We start from the raw sequence: 19,909 nt of genomic DNA, 5'->3' as shown, positions 1-19,909 counted from the left end.
CAAAACAAAACAAATGAAAGAGATTATCACAGTCAGGAGGGCTTTAACCAGTAATTTCACCAGTAATTTATCCCAAGAGCTCCAAATATTCAAAATATTTAGTTCCTAGGGACTAGAAACTAAAAGGAATAGAAAGGAGTATAATAGTTTCATGGTCATCACACATTTTAGTGCTAACTTTTCAAATTGCTTTAATTTTTTATTACAGAAGAGCTCCATGGGAGGGGGATTGGTTGCTGAACCTGGAGACATTTAAGGTGTGACTTTGGAAAAATCATTATGCACCCTTGGCCTCTATTGCCTGAGAAGTAAAACAGCAGGTTTTAATGTTCAATGACTCAAATCTTTCTTTTGCTCCAGTATTCTGAGGCTCTTTATCATTGTAGTACTGGGGCTCCCAGTTCAATGACATAAAGAGGGAAGAGGCACCTCTTTCAAGCTAGGGTTGGTCCAGCAGTCTGGAGGTTTCCCAGAGACTCCACATTTATGGTCCAGAAAGGGAGAGAAGAAACACCAGCTGGCAAAGTAATCACTGAAGCAGGAACTTTTAAAAGCATCTAGTAGCCCAAACTCAACTCTGAAGGCAGGCAGAGCAGCAAGGTGACATCATCATAAGTGATCCCTAGTTCCATATATCATTCTGCAGTTTAGATTCACCAAAGACTCTTTCGATCCCAGCAAGAAAAATTAACCAAATGTTGAGAGAAACTCTTCATTACTGAGAACAGGTGATCTTTTACAGAGCTGAGTGATCGGCTTAGCTGACATCTCATTTAGTCTTGCACACCATCATAGAGTGACAGTTTCCCAACACACTGCCGGCGTGTAAGCCATTAGTTTCCAACTAAACCAGGAGACCTGTTTGAAAAATGAGTCTGAGAAGGACCATTTCAGATTATATCATTTTTTTCTTGTGCAATAGAGTAACAGGGCTTCATATTTACCAAACTCATTGTGTCAGAGCCGAGAAAACTAACAAATAAATTGCTATTCTACCATAAAATTCATCTTGAATGAAGGAATCCAGGTGGTCGTAAATAAGCATTTTCCCAGGCTTTATTCCAAAATCAAGAGTGAAGTTTGAGATAAAGACTAAACTTACAGACGCCCTACCACCTACCTCGGTTCAACGTGTTTCAAGAGGCTGACGTAAATAAATTGTAGGGAAACTACACAGCTGTAGTACTCATTGCCTCCGCAGGAAGTCGGGCCAGGTCCTGTTAGGAGATGAGAGGGGTTTTGCCGAGTTGAAAGAGAATTTGCAAACGTGTCAGGGAGCTCAGCTTTTCCTCTCAAGCATGACTGGTTGGCACTAAATTATTGGGTCCTTTGTCCCAACACAAGCATCCTTCATGACCACCATCCAGGCTTCATAGCTGGTTTCCTTCCTGCAAAACGGTCTTGATATCCCTTTCCAGGGATCTCTCACAACAGGGAGTTGAAATCATATAATTAGAGTCTGGCTGTTTCAGGTTAGGCAACTTCCTCTTGCTCCCTAGAGAAAGGAATGAAAAGTTACTGATAAATGCATGAATTCATCATGAGTGTATATATGAATGGATAGAAAACAACCTTCCTGTGCTCGCTTCAGCAGCACACGTATTAAAATTGCAACAATACAAAGATTTGCATGGCCTGTACAAGGATGACACGCAAATTCATGAAGCATTCCATATGTTGGGGTGGTACAGGCTAACCTTAGGGAATGAATAAGTCATGGGAATAAAAAGCACAGCATAGGGAATACAATGGCATTGTAATAGCGTTGTATGGTGAGAAAGGGGAGCTACCTTTGTGATGAGGATAGCGTAACATATAGAGAAGTTGAATCATTATATTGTACACCTGAAACTAATGTAATGTTGCGTGTCAACTACACGCAAAAAGTTAAAAGAAAAAGAATCTTCTTAAATCCTCTGAATTTAGAATCCTCGATAGCTCTATGTTCTAACCCAATCCCGCTCCTCTGTAAATGAACTAACAAGTAATTTAGAGCTCCATCCCTGAGAAGCTGCTGAATCAAAAAGGACAGATTTAAACTGAATTGCTCCCAATCCTTACCACCCCACCCCAGCTACTCCACTGACAGGGATACTGATTAGGTGAAACTATTAAGAGAAATTATATGAATATAATAACATTGATCTCAACTTCTAGATGAAATCGTAATCTCTCAAAAATATTTTCCACTCAGGCTAGAATATGCTGGCTCTCAGTGGATCTCAGCTTTTCAAGTCAAAACAAAAACAAAACAAAAATGTTTCATTCATCGTCTTTTTGTCTGTGGCAGTTTAAGAAAAAAATGATTGGAAATTTCTTGATACTGCTCCCATGGAGGAGTCTGCTCTGTGTCCTCTCTCTCCTTGAATGTGGGTAAACCAGTGACTAACAGAACGCAGAAGTGACTCTGCATGACATCCAAGGCTGGATCAGAATAGATAACACGGCTTCTGTCTTGTCCACTGGTACACTTGTACTTGGGGCTTTGAACTGCCATCTAAGAAGTCCTATTACCCTCAGACCATTATGGTGGAGAGACCACGTGTAGTCACTTTAGCCAAGAGCCCAGTGAGGGCTCAGCAAACAGCCAGCAATTCACATTCACTTGAGTGAGCCATCTTGTACATTATGCCCAGTCGGTCCTTCAGATGACTGCAGTCCCAGCAACGGCTGACTGCAACCACGTGAGACTCCTCAAGCAGGAACTGCTGGCATGAGTCTGTCTTACATTCCTGACTTGCAAAAAAATTCTGAACAAAGAAAAATGGTTATTTTAATATGGAAAGTTTTGAGGTACTTTGCCATGTAGCATTTGTAACCAGAAGACTTTTTTTCCTGAAAATATTTAAGGCAATTTACAAAGGTAGAAAAACAATAGGGTGGCATATATTAAAATCTATTTTCATCATGTTATGCTTTTCGTTTTTGGATTTAATGTTCATGTAACTTTTAGAAATGCAAACGAAAATATTTTGCTTGTCACTGGATATCAATATATAGTATATAATGTATAACTTTCTAAGATGTCCTTATTGCCTAATTTGTTTGCATATTTATTGGATGACAAATAAAAGGACAAATAAAAGGACTTTGTATACAAAATTGATGAGATACGACATGTGGGACATCCCCATAATCATAGGCCAACAAAGATATGGAGTATTTCAACCACTCCAGAAAGTTGCCTGTGCCTCCTTTTGGGTCAAACCCTACCCACCACAGGTAACCAATGCTTTGTCTATTATCATACAGATTAAGTTTGTCTGTTCTAGAACTTCTATAAGTAGACTCATACTGTCCATATTACTATAGCTCATTAATATGTGTTCTCAATAGAGGTATCATCCCCAAAGGGGTGAAAATTGGTTCTCAGTAATGGGTGAAAAAAATCTCGGATATTACAATGGTGAGTGACACCCTAAATTTCAGCCTTACCTGACAAAATCTTTATTTAAGTTGTAATTTCTCTTATTATGGAGAATTTTAATTTAACTTTCTTCTGAGAGAGGGGAGGAATCATGAAAAAAATGTCAAAAAACACTGATCTATAGTAAAGCCATATAGCAAGAGTCTTCCAAATTTGTTCTTTTGCAAGATTCTCTTGGCTATGCTAAGTCCTGTTAATTTCCATACAGAATTTAGAATCTCCTCAAATTCTATGAAAAATAATTTTGAGATTTTGTTTGGCATTACAGTGACTCTGTGAATCAACTGGGAGAACTGCTATCTAAACGATACTGAGTCTTCTATTCCATGAACACAATCTTTCCATCTAAGTCTTCTCTAATTTCTCACAGCAATATTGTAGTTTAAGTCTAAGTTTAAGACTTGCATTTCTTTTGTTAAAGTTATCCCTATGTATTCCACATTGTTAGATAGTATTGGAAACGGTGCTCTTACATTTCACTTTCTCGTTGATAACTGCTAGCATACAGGAATAAAATGTATTTTTGTAAACTGACCACACTTATTGGTTCGTGTGTGTGTGTGAAACGTAGTTTAAGATTGTTTATATAACCAACCATATTGCCTGTGAATAAAGATAGCATTACTTATTTGTTTCCAATCTTCATAGTTTTATTTCTTTTTGGTGCCATATTGCATTGGCTAGGAACCTCCCGTACAATGTTGAATGAAAGTGCATTGTTCCCAACTTTAGGGGGAAAGCATTTTATAGTTCTTCACTAAATATAATGTTAATTATAGAGTGCTCATAGATGACCTTTATCAGATTGAGAAAATTCCCTTCTATTCCTAGCTTGCTGAGAATTCTTTTTTTTAATCATGACTAGGTATTAAATCTTCCAAAATTCTTTTCCTGCATCTATTGAAGTGATCATAAGATTTTCCTCATTTATTCTGTTAATATGAAGAATTACATTGATTGGCTTTTGAATGTAATCTAACCTTATATTCCTGGAATAAACTTTACTTTTTCATGATATTTCACCTCTATAAACTTCGATGAATTTACTTTGCTAATTAAGAAGTTTTGTATATATTTCTATGGGGAATATTAAAACAGTTAACTCATACATTATTTAGAAATTAGTGTTCCAATTTCTAAATATTTAGGGGCTTTCTAGATGTCTTACCATTGTTGATTTTAATTTATTTCTACTGAAGTCAGAAAACACATTTAGTAAGAATTAAAGCATTTGAACTTTATTTAGACTTATTTTATACTCCAGCAGACAATCTATCCTGGCACACATGCCATGTGCATTAGACAAGTCGGTTTTCTGCAGTTTGCTGTATTCTACAAATATTAATTGGTCAAGTTGCTGAAGTCTTCTATGTCCTTACTGATTTTTGGTCTACTTTCTCTAGTAGTTATTGGTAGAAGAGTATTAAGTCTCCTTTTGTATGTGGATTTGCCTACTTTCAATTTGATCCGCTTTCTTTCATGTATTTTGAGGTTTTATTATTGGGTGCTCTGAAATCCCAGTCCCTCAGACCCAAAATTGGGGGTCGTCTGGGCTAATTTCACTACCTCATGGCACACATCCGCCAACCCAAATAAAGAGGTAAACTGAGGCTAGCTCAAAAAGATGAGCTTTTTTGGGAATAGCAGAGGAATTGCAATTTGGGACATGCAAAATGTAGCAAGGTACAGGTGAGTCTGCTAAAGTTTGGGGCGAGGCTGTATTTATGGGCAGGGAATGTAAGGAGGAGAGAGATCAGTAAAGTCTGTTAAAATCAAAACACGTGGAGACCAGCTTTAAAAATTTCCCAAGGAGACAAAACCTATCCAATCATACAAACAAAAGTTCAGCTGGTTTTGTGAGACCCACCCGACCTGGGTCATTTCTTGCTCTTGCCTCTGTAAACCATGAGCCAAAATTTCCAAGGATGATATGAGGCAACCCCTGACCAGTTCTCTATCATTTAAGAAAATTCCAAATATTATCAGTTTTCTATAAATCAGGCATTTATGGCCATCAGTTTCTCAGTCCTTAAGCCTTGCAATTCTGAGAGCACCTCAGAGTGAGATTTTCCATTTTCCATCCTCTGGTTCCATTTTAGATTGAAATTCTTTATACATCCCAAAAACTGTCAATACTGTTATTCCAACCTTAAAATATATTCAGAATCCAATTGTCTCTCACCCCCTCACTGTAATCGCTATGGTTTAAATCACGGTATCCGTCACTTGGATTATTGCAGAGCCTCCTGCTGGGCCCTCAGTTTCTGTCCTGGCCACCTTACCATTTTTTTTCTATTCACAGTGAGCTCTTTAAAAAGAAAAGCAGGGACGCCTGGGTGGCACAGCGGTTAAGCGCCTGCCTTCGGCTCAGGGCGTGATCCCGGCGTTATGGGATCGAGCCCCACATCAGGCTCCTCCACTGGGAGCCTGCTTCTTCCTCTCCCACTCCCCCTGCTTGTGTTCCCTCTCTCGCTGGCTGTCTCTATCTCTGTTGAATAAATAAATAAAATCTTAAAAAAAAAATAAAATAAAATGAAAAAGAAAAGCAGCCCTATGTTAACGCCCCTGCTCCAAATACTGCATTGGCTTTCCATCTTTTTTATATAAAATCCAAATTTCTTACAATGACCCACAAAGTCCTACATGATCTGCTCCCTGTTCCTACTTCATCTCCTGTTACTTTTCCCTTCACTAAATCGGCTCCTACCAATGATCCCTTGCTGTTCCGAGAGTACACCAGGCATGATCCGGCTTCAAAGCTTTTGTATTTGACTTTTTTCTCTCCAGAAGGCTCTATTCAAAAATATCAGCATGATGTGCTCCCTCTCTGTTGCTCTCTGTTTCTCTCCCATCTTCTTCAGGTCTTTGTTCAAATGATACACTATTTAAAATGGCAATATTTATCTCCTTTTCTATTCCCCTCCCTTGACTTTGTTTTGTTTTTCCAGTTTCACTTATCACCATATTCAATATTATATTTGTTTATTCTTTGTCTCTTCCACCAGCTTGTAAATACAATGAAGACAGATATTTTTGTGGTATTTACTGTGGCATGTTTAGCACTTAGACAATTCTTGACACATAATAACCATATAATAAATATTGTTGAATGAACAAACATACGTTTTTCTTATAGTACAGTCATTCTCAGTCTGGTTCTACATAGAATCCTCTAGGGACTTTTCTAAAAATATTGATTTTCAAACTCAATCTGACTCTGGCTATGGTATGGATAAGCTTTGAAACCTACTCAGGTGTTTCTGATATGTAGCAGGGATTGAAACTACTTCTCTAACGTGATGCCTAGTCCATGTTAATTGGTCAGGAGACATTAAATATTGATCTGAGTGTATGCACTGGATCTCCCAGTAAATTTGTTTATAAAGAATCTGAACCTCACTTTCTCTGTAAAATAAAAACAATACCTCCCTCCTACCTCAAAGGATTACATAAGATAAAATGAAAAATGTCTTGTAAACTATAGGGCATCCCCAAAAGGCAAGTTATTTGATTAACTCTCATTTTATTTTTTAACGAATTTGAACTGGGTGTCAAGCAAGACCAAGATTCTATTCTTGGTTTTCTGGGTATAAGACTTTGGCCAAATCATTCACTTCTCTGGGTCTCAGTTTCTTAATTGGAAAAGATAAGAAGACTGAAGATCTAGAAGATACTTCTGGTTTAGAAACTCTATGATTCTATAATGTATCAGTTGAGTATTATAGTATTCTTACATCTCTCAGTTTGATTGATGAGACTTCACCTAGAATTTTCTTACATACATCTGTAAAGTCCATGCTGACTCAGAGAATATGAGCAATCTGAGGATGGATAAAGCAGGGAGACGCAAGGCATCCATGACTCTTTCCCCACAAATAGTCTGCATGTATTTAAAAATGGTAGTGAGAATCTGTCATTTGTTTTCTTATATAAGTCATACACTATGTTATTTCAGTAACAATTTCTTCATTCCACTCTCCTTGTAGGCATACCACATTGGACAAAATACAACCCAAAACAACAAAACACACACACAAAACAGAAAAAAAAAAAGTGGCTGAAAGGGAGAATAAAGTCCTCAGTACAAACCTTCAAGTTGGTATGCATAGTATTATTAAAATGCTACTCAAAAGTGTTAATAGTCATTTCAGTATAATGTTGCAATGGTGTGCTTTTCTTCTTAAGTCATGTAAAAATATACTGCTCTTGTACATAAATTACACCAAATATTTGTTCTGGCAGATCCTAGTCTCTTACAGGCACCATGAAGAGGAGATCCAATTAGAAGCTGAGAAACATTCGCTCTCATTGATTTCCAAGTCCACAAATTCCAGGTGGAACTCAATTTTGATTAGTAAAGGTCAAAATTCTTGAATACTGGTTGTTGTCAACAGAGCACATCCCTTGCCATGACCTCATTCCCTGAGTAAAAGTGCCAGATAGTGTCTGGCTAATATACTTCTCACCTAGAATCAGGACACATGTTCTTTTATGAACTACTGTGATTCTTGATTTTCAGTTAAAAAATAATGCTGCATTTTTATCCAGATTTTGACTTTGCAACACACTCTCTCATTTGACCTTGGAGGATACTTTAATGATAATTTTTCATAGCTATGGGTTTAGTCTCCACCTTGCCAAACTCAAAGTTCCAATTTATTATATATGTACCTTCTAAATGTATTAATGCACACTTGTATTTTTAATTCTATTTATTTCTTCTCTTTTCTGGTCTTAACTGTTTCATACTCTTAAACATTAGTATTCATGATATTCCAATCAAGCTTTTGCACAAGAGAAACAATTTTTAAAACTTTTTATGAGAGAAAGAGAGCACAAGCAGGGGGAGTGGCAGAGGGAGAGGAAGAAGCAGGCTCCCCACTGAGCAGGGAGCCTGATGCGGCTCGATCCAAGACCCTGGGATCATGACCTGAGCTGAAGGCAGACGCTTAACCAACTGAGCCAATCAGGTGCCCCAAGAGAAATAATTTTTAAAAATAAAGTCTTTTTAACATTTAATGATTTTTTGGTTGATAATAAAATAAACACACTATTATTTTAGAAAAATTTGAGGACATAAAGGCATAGGAAAAAATAAATAAAAAAATAATGATCTTATGGAGGTTCACTTTATACACTGTTAGGGAGGAACTATTTTAGTTTTGCCCTTAATCTTATGAGAATCCCTTCATTCTGGTTATGTTCTTTTCTTCTAATCTGTGACCTCTCTGTAGTTTCCATGGAAACCCCAACATGTTTAACAAGCCTGTCAGGAATCTGGGCACAGCTTAGCAGGTTACATCAGGCTCATTGTCTCTAATGAGGGGGCCGTTGGCCAGAGCTGTGGTCTCATCTGAAGTTTCAACTGGGTGGGTGCACGAATATCATCCATTTCTCAATTCACTTCTATGGTTATTGTTGACCTTGGCTCCCCACTGCATGGTCTTTTTCCCAGAGCTACCTCCTCACATGGCAGCTTGCTTCCCCCAGAGTCATGAGTCCAAGGAAGAGTGGGAGTGAGAACTGGCCCCCAGTACAGAAGACCCAGTTGTTTTACCACTTATATTTGGAAATTATATAGCATAATCTCTGCCATATTCTACCTTAACGATGGAGTCATTAAGTCCAGGCCATATTTAAGAAGAGGATTACACAGGAGAAGTGAATACCAGGAGGTGGGAATCGCTAGCAGCCATCTTAAAGATCGCCTATCACACCGTATAAGCTTTTATAATTAATATAACAACATTTTGTCATTGTGTGCCCATTTTCAGTTAGTTAGCTTGACACATTCTTCTCCTCACAATAACCCAATCAGATTGGCAAAACTAGTTCAGAGAAGAGAGTCAAGATACAGACGGTTTTTGTGACTTTCCAGCTAAAATCGCACCTTTGATTTTCTAAATTCTTTCTTGTATAATCAAAGCATAGCACATTCAGAGGGCAACTCTGTCACCTTTTTCAGATCTCAGCTGAATCATCATTTTCTCCAGAAATATCCCCAGTTCTCTAAGACTAAATTTGGTATACACTTCTGTGTTATGGTAAGTCTCTGGTGTTGCCTTATTACAGTAGTTAATACACTGTATCGTAACTGCAACATACTTGTCTGAATAATAACTATACTACGAGCTCTTTGAGGGCAGATATGGTGCCTTTCTCACTGTTGCATGTCTTTTTTTTTTTTTCCTAGCAATCTACTGGGAAGAATTTACCTCAGGGTCGGTCAGAAATGTTGATTTCTATATGCCTCAGAGGATATCCTATCTATTTTTTTAATGTGAGGATAAAAACAATACTGAGGGTTGATGAGAAAAGAAGAGAACAATAACCAGTGAGTGGTATAAAAAGATGAGAGAAAAGAGTAGGAAAAAAATTTTTTTAAAGACAGCTTGCTTCTTTGTAACACTCTTGTTACCAGATTTGCTCACTCGCTGGCCTAAGGATTATTTAGTCTTAAAATATATTTCCAAAATGAAATGGAAATAAGAATGGTAAGAACAGGTTGCACATTAGTGGGGCAGGGAGTCAGTGCACTGTGGTCTCTCCTCAGTTCCTGGGCCTTCCTGCTGGGGTGATCCGAGAAGCCATGGCAGGCATTGTTTGACACTCCAGGAAGGTCATTTTTGACAGTCAGTAGTTAATTTTCTGACTTAGAGCACTTGCTTTTTTTTTTTCTTCTTTCCAAATCCGGAGATGATGATTCTTTTGTATACTTTGGCTTTTCACTCATTAGATTCTCTAGGATTGCCAGAGAGGATTGTCGAGAGTCTTTTGAATGACAACATTTCAGCACTTCTTCTGAACATTGAGGAATATTGTTGCTGGGGCTTTTGGAGGATGGATTATTTTCTTGGCAGGTAGTATGGCCTCCACAGGGCTCATTAGACTTTCTGTTGGGAAGATCTAAAGTGCACAGTTGAATACTGTCATAAAAAAAAGAAGTGGTTTGGGTCTAATTCCTAATGGAGCTGCAAAGACTACAGCTCCTTTTTGATCTCCGAATTCCAAAGTAAGCCTTTTATAGTTGTCATATTATTGACTGCTCATTCCAGAGCCATGGTTCTTTTTCTTCCTAAATCTTTTATGCTCAGAATGTTATTTTGATGCTTAGTATACATGAGCAGATTTGGCACCCTTGTGTATTTAATAATATCAACATTTCCTCCTAACCGGTTGTGTGTGTATTTCTCACAAAAGGGCTCTTTTTTTTGCAGGACCTAGTTTCTCCAGGTTAAGCAGTCCTACACCAAACTCAATTCCTTTTCTCTCTATTCCTTCTCTAAGCGCTAAGGTACAATAGCCCTCATTTGATCACTGACATAGAAATTGTCATGAATGATGTTCTTTTGCTGGTGTGGATGGGAGGAATGATTTCTCATTTTTAGTATAAAGGTTATTTGCAAATTTCTTGAGAATAAAAGTTCAGGGCACTTGCACGTTCTAGAAGATGACAGGGTTGCAGAGAAAATGACAAGGTCACTATACATGCAAAGCTTTCATTTCTTTCCCATTTACAACTCTTTCATATTGTTTCAGAAAAGATGTAATTTCAAGAAAAAATAGTTTTATTCCACTCATGAAATAAATCATGTGTCCATTATTAGTTTTTCCTCTCTGTTGCAAATAACCAATAGGTATGCATTGAACCACACGCATGAGTTCAAGGTTTATAATCACAAAACAGTATTATTTATATCCATGTCACAAATCAATAAGTATGTGATGAGGGATAACATTTTAAAATGTTGGATCTTAAGAGGAAAAATACAATGTAGGGAAGATTTTTTAAATAATATCAAAACATCATTCAGTATTTACTTGGATTAATAGATCCGATTGGAACTATTTCCTTCTCATTTTTGTTAATCATTGTTTCTCTTTTAGTCCATTCCAATCTTGCAGTGTATCTGAATACCTATAACCTATAGCTCATTTTTGTTTATAACTGTTAAAAATTAGACTTGCTTGGATTTAACAGTTTGTCATAACAAGAATGAACGAGGAACTTTTTTTAACAAGAAGATAAAGGTAGTATGAAGTGAATCCCTATACAAGGAACACAGAATAGCGTAGCAATTTCAAAGACATCATATCCACTCCTGTAAAGTAATCCTAAGCTGTGTGTTCACATTTCCAGGATGATTGTTTTGTCTTATAACGGGACCAGACTATATTATGTATCTTCCCTACTTAACATAGGGAAACAATAATGCTACACCAGTTTTGAATGTCATTTTGTAAAAGGAAAAATAGTCACTTAAAACCCTAAACCCTAACTAGCTATTCTAATTCTTGCACATTAGCTTCTAATCTTTATATATTTCCATCCACATTTTCTACATAACATATATTCCACTTTAGGTCAGATCCCATACACTTCTTCATGCTTTTGAATAATCTCCGTGCTTATAGTCATGTGAGTATCTTTTCAAAGGAGACTGGTTATAATGTTAGCTAAGAAGTTTGTGTTTCCTTTTCTTAAAGAAAACAAAGAGAGGTACAAAGTTCATACCAATTAGCTACGAGAGCACTGCCGCAGTGCTGCTGGCAGGATGAAGAGTTAGGCAGACAAATACTGAATTGGCTGCGCTGAATTGGGACTTTTCTTCCATCGGTACCTGTAACTACAAATGCCCCATTCCTGTCCTTGCAGGTTCCTAAAAGTAAATACTGCAACTCAAGTTCAGAGTCTGTGAAGATCAAAGGAGGTTTTCTAACCTGAAGTCTCTTTATTATCTTTAAAATTTTCTGGACGTGTTTTGAATTATGATGATGATTATTACGATTATTATTTTATCACTAGCCAAGGTACAAATCAGTAACAACCACAACAACAACAAAAACAAACACATTTTCCTTCAACATATTTCCTACAACATGAAGAGTCACTTTGAATGATTTAACATTATTAAAAATGTATCTATGCACTTGTGGCGAGGAGCACTGGGTGATGTATGGAAGTGTTGAATCAGTACATCCTACACTTGAGACTAGTATAACACGGTACGTTACCTAACTGGAATTCATTTATTTATTTTTAATTATTTATTTATTTATTTATTTGCAAGATAGAGACAGAGAGAGAGATTGAGAGCAGGAGTGGGGGTGGGGGAGAGGCAGAGGGAGAGCTAGACTCCCCACTGAGAAGTCCCACGCCCGGGCTCCATCCCAGGACCCTGAGATCAAGACCTGAGCCAAAGGCAGACGCTTAACCGACTGAGCCACGCAGGTGTCCCAACTAACTGAAATTTCATTAAAAACTTAAATAAATAAAACATAAATAAAAACGAGGAGCACAGCATAAAGTATAGGGATAAAGAATCACTATATTGTCCACCTGAAATTAATGTAACATTGTTTGTGAACTAAAAGAATTACCAAAAAAAATGTTTCTATGTGAAAATGTATAGTTTTTGTAAGTGACTTTATTATTATTTCATAAGTAAAATAGTTTCTTGTACTCTATTGGTAATGAAACATGATGTTTACTCTATAAACCTAGTCCTAATTAGAATAAAATCCTCATAAAATTAGCTATAGAGCTGTCTAGAAGACAAAGAAATAAAATGAAATCAATGTAAATCGTTCATTCATGTATTCACTCCATGAATATTTACTGAACACCTTTTTTGTGTGTGGTAAGAATATAACAAAGACCAAAACTGTGTCGATCCTTGCCCTCGTAAGCTCCAATATTCAAAGTGAAACACTTTGGAAATTGAAGCCTGTTAGGAATCACATTGTTCTGCTATTTATTATATGATTGAAGAGAAAAAAAGAAAGGAATGGAATAAATATTTAATTCCCTGTTTCCTTGTGCAGAGTATAGTCTTTCTTCTTAAGGCCTGTCTAGAAAATTAAGAGCTCGGGGTGTAAATATGTAAATGGATTATCTTCCTCAGTGGGGTTGGATAATCTTAATTTAACAAGAATTTCGACTCTGTGGTGGTGCTGAGCTCCCACTGAGATGTTCCTTTCGGTGCCAGAGTGATCCTCTCTAACTATGCCAGCGCAACGTGGCTCCGTTTGGGGCAGATGGTGAATATACCTCATCTGCAGGTATGTGTGTGAAGACGCTACTTCGGGGACATGCCACGTGCACTTGCAATTTTAACAAATATCCTCCTGCCATACGTATCAGCACTGCAGCTCCAATTATGGGCAAGAAAGCTCCGTATCTATAGTAAATGTAGAGTCAGTAATATCTTCTCTTTAGATATTGGCATCTTATACCATAAGGTCGAAGGATCAGAATAAAGCTTTGTTCTCTTTCTGTATTCATGTCAAAAAGACACTGTACCACTTGCAATGTTTCCTATGATAAACATGTTTCACTAACTTTCAAATACGGGGATCTTTAATCCATCTTTAAAGGATGAGCCTAATTATTTTGAATATTTTTCCTGCCAGATTAATAGCTGAAAGATAAAATCACATGGAACTCCTCCTCCAATCAAAATCACTGTTGGGGGGGCCCCTTCATCCACTTAATCCATACTTTTGTTATTTTTCTTCCCTCTGCTAAGTAAAGACATTCAACCGTAAATATATACCAAAGCAGTTTAGTAAGATCAGGGAATTACTAAAAAGATAATCTGAGAGATAGTAGATGTACTTGTTATAATAATGATTTCCAAAATTTAGTTTTATTTTATATGTGTGTCCCTAGAACTCCAGCTAGAAATAAAATGAAGTACAAAATGTGATTTCCCCAAATAAGTTCAAATTTTAGCTGAAAGAAAGATAAATATACATTTCTCCAGGTGTCTTATTTAAACCCAAACTGAAAGTTTGGTAATTTGTAACATTGGTGAGTTGGAAACACCTCCTTGGATGTGGTTCCTTTGTTGAGTCAGAAACTCCAGTGGAGACAAGTTCTAGATGGAGCAGGTAGAAAAAATCTTGAAAATCCATCTTCTAAGCTTCCTAATACTTCTCATATTACCCTCTGACAGAGCACTACACATTCCTGTTGAGTTTATCACGATAGTCACCTGACTGATTTCTGCCTCTGAATTCATCCCATTTCCACCTGAATCTGATCTTTCAAACAGAAGCTAAAATAGTCTTTTTAAAATGTGTCTCCTGGGGCCTGGGTGGCTCAGTCGGTTAAATGTCTGCCTTCAGCTCAGGTCATGATCTCAGGGTCCTGGGATCGAGCCCAGTGAAGTTGGGCTCCCTGCTCAGCAGGAAGTCTGCTCCTCCCTCTCCCTCTACCTTCTGCCCCCTGCTCATGCTCTCTCTCTCAAATAAATAAATAAAATCTTAAATAAAATAAAATATAAAATAAAATGTTTCTGATTCTTAAATTGCCCTGCTTAAAAATTTTGATGAATCCCATTGTTCTTAAAATAAAGTCAAAACCATGAGTATATTTTCTAGGCCTCTGAATGATGTGGACACTGCCTATATCTCAGCTCGTCTCTGTCCAGTGCCCCTTCACATTCTAGCCTCTGGTAGAAATGGGTTCCCGAGAGCTCTTTTTTTTTTTTTTTTTAAGATTTTATTTATTTATTTGACAGAGAGAGACAGCCAGTGAGAGAGGGAACACAAGCAGGGGGAGCGGGAGAGGGAGAAGCAGGCTCCCAGCGGAGAAGCCTGATGTGGGGCTCGATGCCAGAATGATGGGATCAGGCCCTGAGCCAAAGGCAGACGCTTAAGGACTGAGCCACCCAGGCACCACCCAGCCCCCAGCCCCCCGCTCCCCACCCCAGAGTTCTTTGAATGCATCATGCTCACTGCTGTACTTGGGCCTTTGGCTTCTCCCACGCCCTGACACATCCTCCGACCTCGTGGACCCTGATTAAGCATGTCCTATTTTAATTTCCAATTTACCCGCCCGCTGGTCTTTCAGCTTTGTGGGGAAAGGTGCCTTCATGCAATGGTGACCCGGGGGAAAATTACTGTACAGGCAGGGTAGTGCGGTTAATGAACTGCACGGCTGGCATTAAAGGTTTTGGGTGATGAGGGTACTTGGAATTCTGTTCTAGAAGAGATAATTGAAAGAATAGAAAAGCAAAGCAACGAATCAAAGGTTCTGGGAAATTCAACCAGTTGAAAAAATAATCCCACGTGCTCTCCTCTCTCCCCTCAATTTCGCAGAGTCCTCTACGGGCAGGTTACGGTCACATGACTAAATCTGGCCGGTGGGTCGAGCTGAGCCGTGTGTGTCCCTTCAACGACGGGGCAGTTAAGTTGATTGCTGTTTCCATCTCTTTTTTCCTCCGTCAAAGTGATCCTGAGGGCCACATATTCCAGAGAGCCTAGTTTACAAGATTCAGAAAGGCATCCTGACCCGCGTGAGAAAGAAAGAAGCCTCGATCATGAGAAGCCACTGAGATTTCGGGGTTTCTCTGATACGGTCACCAGAGTTAATTACCCTAATACAGGGAATAATGAGTGCCTTCAAGTATTTTGAGAAGCTAGTCATGTGAAAAAGTAACAAATCCCCAAGGAATAGAATTCAAACACAAGATAAAACCTATGGAAAGAAATATTTTTAAAAGACAAACCATTTTGCAATCATCCGAGGTCTACAAAGATGAATTTGACCCTGTAAGAAGTAAGCACACTGGAAACCCTGAGGAAGGGATTGAAGCACTTCACAGATGACTGGACCAGCACTCCAACAGAGAACCGCATCACCCTGGAAGAGGCAGTCGTTTTTAAGAAGAGGAGCGTCCCTAGCAAGACTGCCTGGAAGGGTGTTATAACTTTTTAATGGCGGCAAGAAAATACTAGTCACCTCTCTGGAAGCTGCTGCCACCCAGCAATTTACCTCTCACCTCACCACGGCCTTTGATGAGCTTGGAAGCTACCTCAGCGCCAGAATATCCCTCCAATCATTCCTTTGCCAGTGCTCACGGCTTCTGACCCTTGCCTCTCTAATCAGCATCGTTTCTGCATTTCTTTTTTTTTTTTTTAAAGATTTTATTTATTTATTTGACAGAGATAGAGACAGCCAGCGAGAGAGGGAACACAAGCAGGGGGAGTGGGAGAGGAAGAAGCAGGCTCCTAGCGGAGGAGCCTGATGTGGGGCTCGATCCCAGAATGCCGGGATCACGCCCTGAGCCGAAGGCAGACGCTGAACCGCTGTGCCACCCAGGCACCCCCGTTTCTGCATTTCTGTTCATACTTGCACCACTACTTTCTGGAGCCCCTTATCCATTATCTTGCAATTTCCAGTCATGAACATGGCACCTTAAAGCAATGTGACCTTGTACCTCCCAGCCGAAAACTCGGATTACCTTAGGTGCTACCTGCCAGAAATGAAATGAGATGGTTCGGTGCTCTGATTTGTTCATTTTTAACTTACTATATGCTACAGTGACAAGGGAAGAACTGCTCTGAGGCAAATCTGCAACTGCCCTTCCAGGTAACATCCTGTTAGGAAGGTAAGTTCAGTTGTCACCCATTTTATTGATTCTTAGCTCAATACACTTTAAAATGGACGGACTCAGCAGGCAGCAAGACGACAATCACTCAATTATTCAAAATGTATTTATAGAGCACCTACTATGTACCAGGTATGCCAGAAGTATACTTGCACAGGTGTATTACAGAGTTCCTACCTTCTTAGAACTTGCATTCTAAGGGGACTGTAGAAAATAATAAATAAGATTATTATAAATAATAAATAAGGGTGGGGTGGGAATAAGAGATAAGTGTTGACAAGTAGTATGAAGGAGATGTGTACAATGCTATTGTAAATTCAGACTGATGTACCTAATTCATTCTGGGTGGGTTGCTAATATCCCAGTTAGGCTGTTGGATTCAGCCAGGGACCTTAAAAATTAAACTCTTCATATTGTCCTCAGTCTATCTCACAAGCTGCCATATTTTATCAGACAATTACCACCAAAACCCCAAACAGAGGGATGCATATTGTTGGATCACAATCAACTAGGATAGCAGTCTGGAAAGGAAGAAAAGATGCAGCATCTCTCTTGAAAAAGGAAAGCAGAAATTTTGCCAATGCAACAGCCAAATTCGAAATTCAAGAAATTTTCAGAAAAAGGACAAAACAGAGCTGTTCAACCATAACAGCTTATCCCAGGCAGAGAAAGGACACAGATGGACAAGGGATTACTGCCATGTGCAGCCCAATGCCACCACCGGGTCAGGGCTCAGCAGTGCTCTGAGCCGCCATGCAGGACAACACCCAAATGCCATACGCCATAGGCAGCCATATGCAAACTCCACTGAAAGGCCGGCTGGTTGTCTCTCTACTTTTTAAAACTGGCATTTAAAATCACTCTGGCAGATGGAAGAAAAGTATGTAATAAAAGTTGACATTTCATTTTACTCTGTATGTTTGTTAAGTTAATTCTGTTATCATTTACTGGGAGATCAGTACCGAATGGAAATCAGACTGTGACAGCTTGGCGCTAATGTAAAGACTATACAGTTTGGAAGGGCCAAATGGATATTAAATAATAGGCAACAATTAATCACAAGCATGTCATTACCTTAAGAAGTTCCAGGGTGACATAAAAGGTAAAGACAAAGGTATTATGGGCTAAATCTATGCTTGGTCATGTATATTTTACAACAGCATTTTCTTTGAGTTGTACATTTGAAGAAAAGAAGGAAGGGGAGAGGGGGGGAGTGAAGGAGGGATGGTGAATTTCCGTTTTTTTCTTTTGGCCAGAACTCTCATATCTCTCTTTCAGCACCTGTGCTGGGGAGGGCTACCCTAGTGTGGCCCACTGAAAATCCACCCAAAAAGGAATGTTCTAGGGGAATAAACAAAAACAGACAAACAAAAAAGACATTGGCAATGGATATGATAGATAATAGGCTAATATTCTCAATATACGAAGCACATATACCAATGAAAAATAAGTCAAATATGAAGATTTTTTAAAAGGCAATAAGTAACTTGCAAGTGGCCCGTAAACAGGAAGACTTTTTCAACAATACTAGTTGTAGCAAGCTGGTTTTTTTTTCCCCAAGAATAGCTGTAATAATATCTCCCATTCAACACGTTCTTCCAACGACATGACCTTGATGTTCCTCAAACAATAGATTGCCACTGAAGTGATGTTACGTGACTTCTGAAGGTAGGTCATAAAAATGTCATGCACTTCCACCACACTTTCTTGGAATGCTCAGCCCTGGAAGCCAGCCATCATACTGTAAGAAGTCCCAGAAACCCACAGAGAGACCCACAGGAAGGGAAATTAAGGCCCCTGGCTGACAACTCTGGGGCAACAGCCTTGACTGAGTGAACCATCCTGGAAATGAATCCTTCAGGCCACAATCAAGGCTGTCTCATTCCATGCTGCCTGGAGCAAAGATAAACTATCCCCATAGAGCCCCACCCAAATAGCAGAGTTGTGAATAAAATAAATGATTGTTGTCGTTTTAAGCTACTATGATTTGGAGTAATGTGTTATGTAACAATCAGTAGTCATACCTAATTTGATATCTGGAAACAAAGACTTAAAGTCTGTGGTATTGGCTTGGGGCTGCAGCAGGCATAAACGCTAGAAGGAGCCTGAGAAGATGTAGTCAAATCTTAAATGGATTGGATGAGAGAGTTAACAGGTACATAAAGGACCTCAAAGCCCGGACACTGTTGGTGAGGATTTAAAGGAATATAGGAATGCCATGAATGAATAAGAATGAAATATTACTGGAAGCTACAGAAATGGGTTCCTTGTTATGGAGAGGCAGAAAGCTTGGCAACACTATTGCCCACTGATATGTGAAAAAGTAGAAAATGTACCCCATTGAACATCGCGCTCTAGCTAAGGGGATTTCCAGGCAAAATATTAAAATTACCACCTGGCTTCTTCTTCTAGCCTTTGATAAAATATAAAAAGAACAAGTTGAGCTAAAGAAAAAAAGAAACTGTTAAATATCTAAGATTCAGGACTTGTTGGGCTTGAAAATAAAACTATTTCTCATTCCCAGCCTCCCCAGATGGCAAATGATTCTCGAATTAAGTATCACAGGAAAGACCAAATCCTGGATTTGGTTGACTTCAGAAAATTCTAATATAGTGTCTTATAAAAAAGAAAGTTCAGACAAACAAAAGGCCCCTTAACGACCTTAAGAGAATGTCTTGTGAGTCCACCAAAAAATAGGGCTTGTAAGAATATAAATTGTTTTGTCATTTAGCTTCTTTTCAGGGAGCCCACGGTAGAAAAGAGCCAGTCATAAAGATACTTGTTCTTGTGACTTTTGTGTACAGGAGGCAACCGCAACAAGATTTATAGAAAAGTCATCAAGATTTTCAAAAAAAGGATTGTTTTGGCATAAGCATTGCTATCATAGATTGAAAGGGGGCAGAGACAGTACAAAATGAAAAAAGATCCTGAATGAAAAGAGATGGTACCAGCACCATCTTATAGGCAAGAACAAGCTAAGAAGTTTTCTCAACTGAAACCACAGGCTTTTTCTTGTGAAAAAGGAAGAACTCAGGGAACAGGACCAAGAGATTGAGAACTCCTATAGAGTAAGATTGAGCCCTGA

At 38.6% G+C, this 19,909-nt stretch overlaps 1 protein-coding gene and 1 non-coding gene across 4 annotated transcripts in view; one reads left to right on the top strand and one right to left on the bottom strand.

The window, feature by feature from the left end:
* Nucleotides 1-19,909, bottom strand: part of SNX7 (sorting nexin 7) — a 208,039-nt gene that overhangs the window by 53,557 nt on the left and 134,573 nt on the right. For 2 of the 3 annotated variants that reach the window (XR_015726359.1, XR_006780356.2), the window contains exon 9: nt 1,121-1,495. Coding sequence is in view for 1 of the 3 variants with exons in the window: in XM_045801713.2 (XP_045657669.2) it covers nt 1,469-1,495 (27 nt within the window). In the remaining 2 variants the exon portion in view is untranslated. Of the gene's footprint in view, nt 1-1,038; nt 1,496-19,909 lie in introns of those variants that run through there. The other variant, XM_045801713.2, reaches the window with a different exon arrangement.
* LOC123795458 (U6 spliceosomal RNA) lies at nt 1,579-1,680 on the top strand. Its single transcript, XR_006780506.1, has one exon. It is a non-coding gene; the product is annotated as a U6 spliceosomal RNA (small nuclear RNA).

Source organism: Ursus americanus, chromosome 12 (assembly GCF_024610735.1).
Source record: "Ursus americanus isolate L20-20 chromosome 12, mUrsAme1.1.p, whole genome shotgun sequence".
NCBI classification, from domain to species: domain Eukaryota; kingdom Metazoa; phylum Chordata; class Mammalia; order Carnivora; family Ursidae; genus Ursus; species Ursus americanus.
Note: the sequence above shows the minus strand (reverse complement) of the source record. Positions and strands in the feature narration are given on the sequence as shown.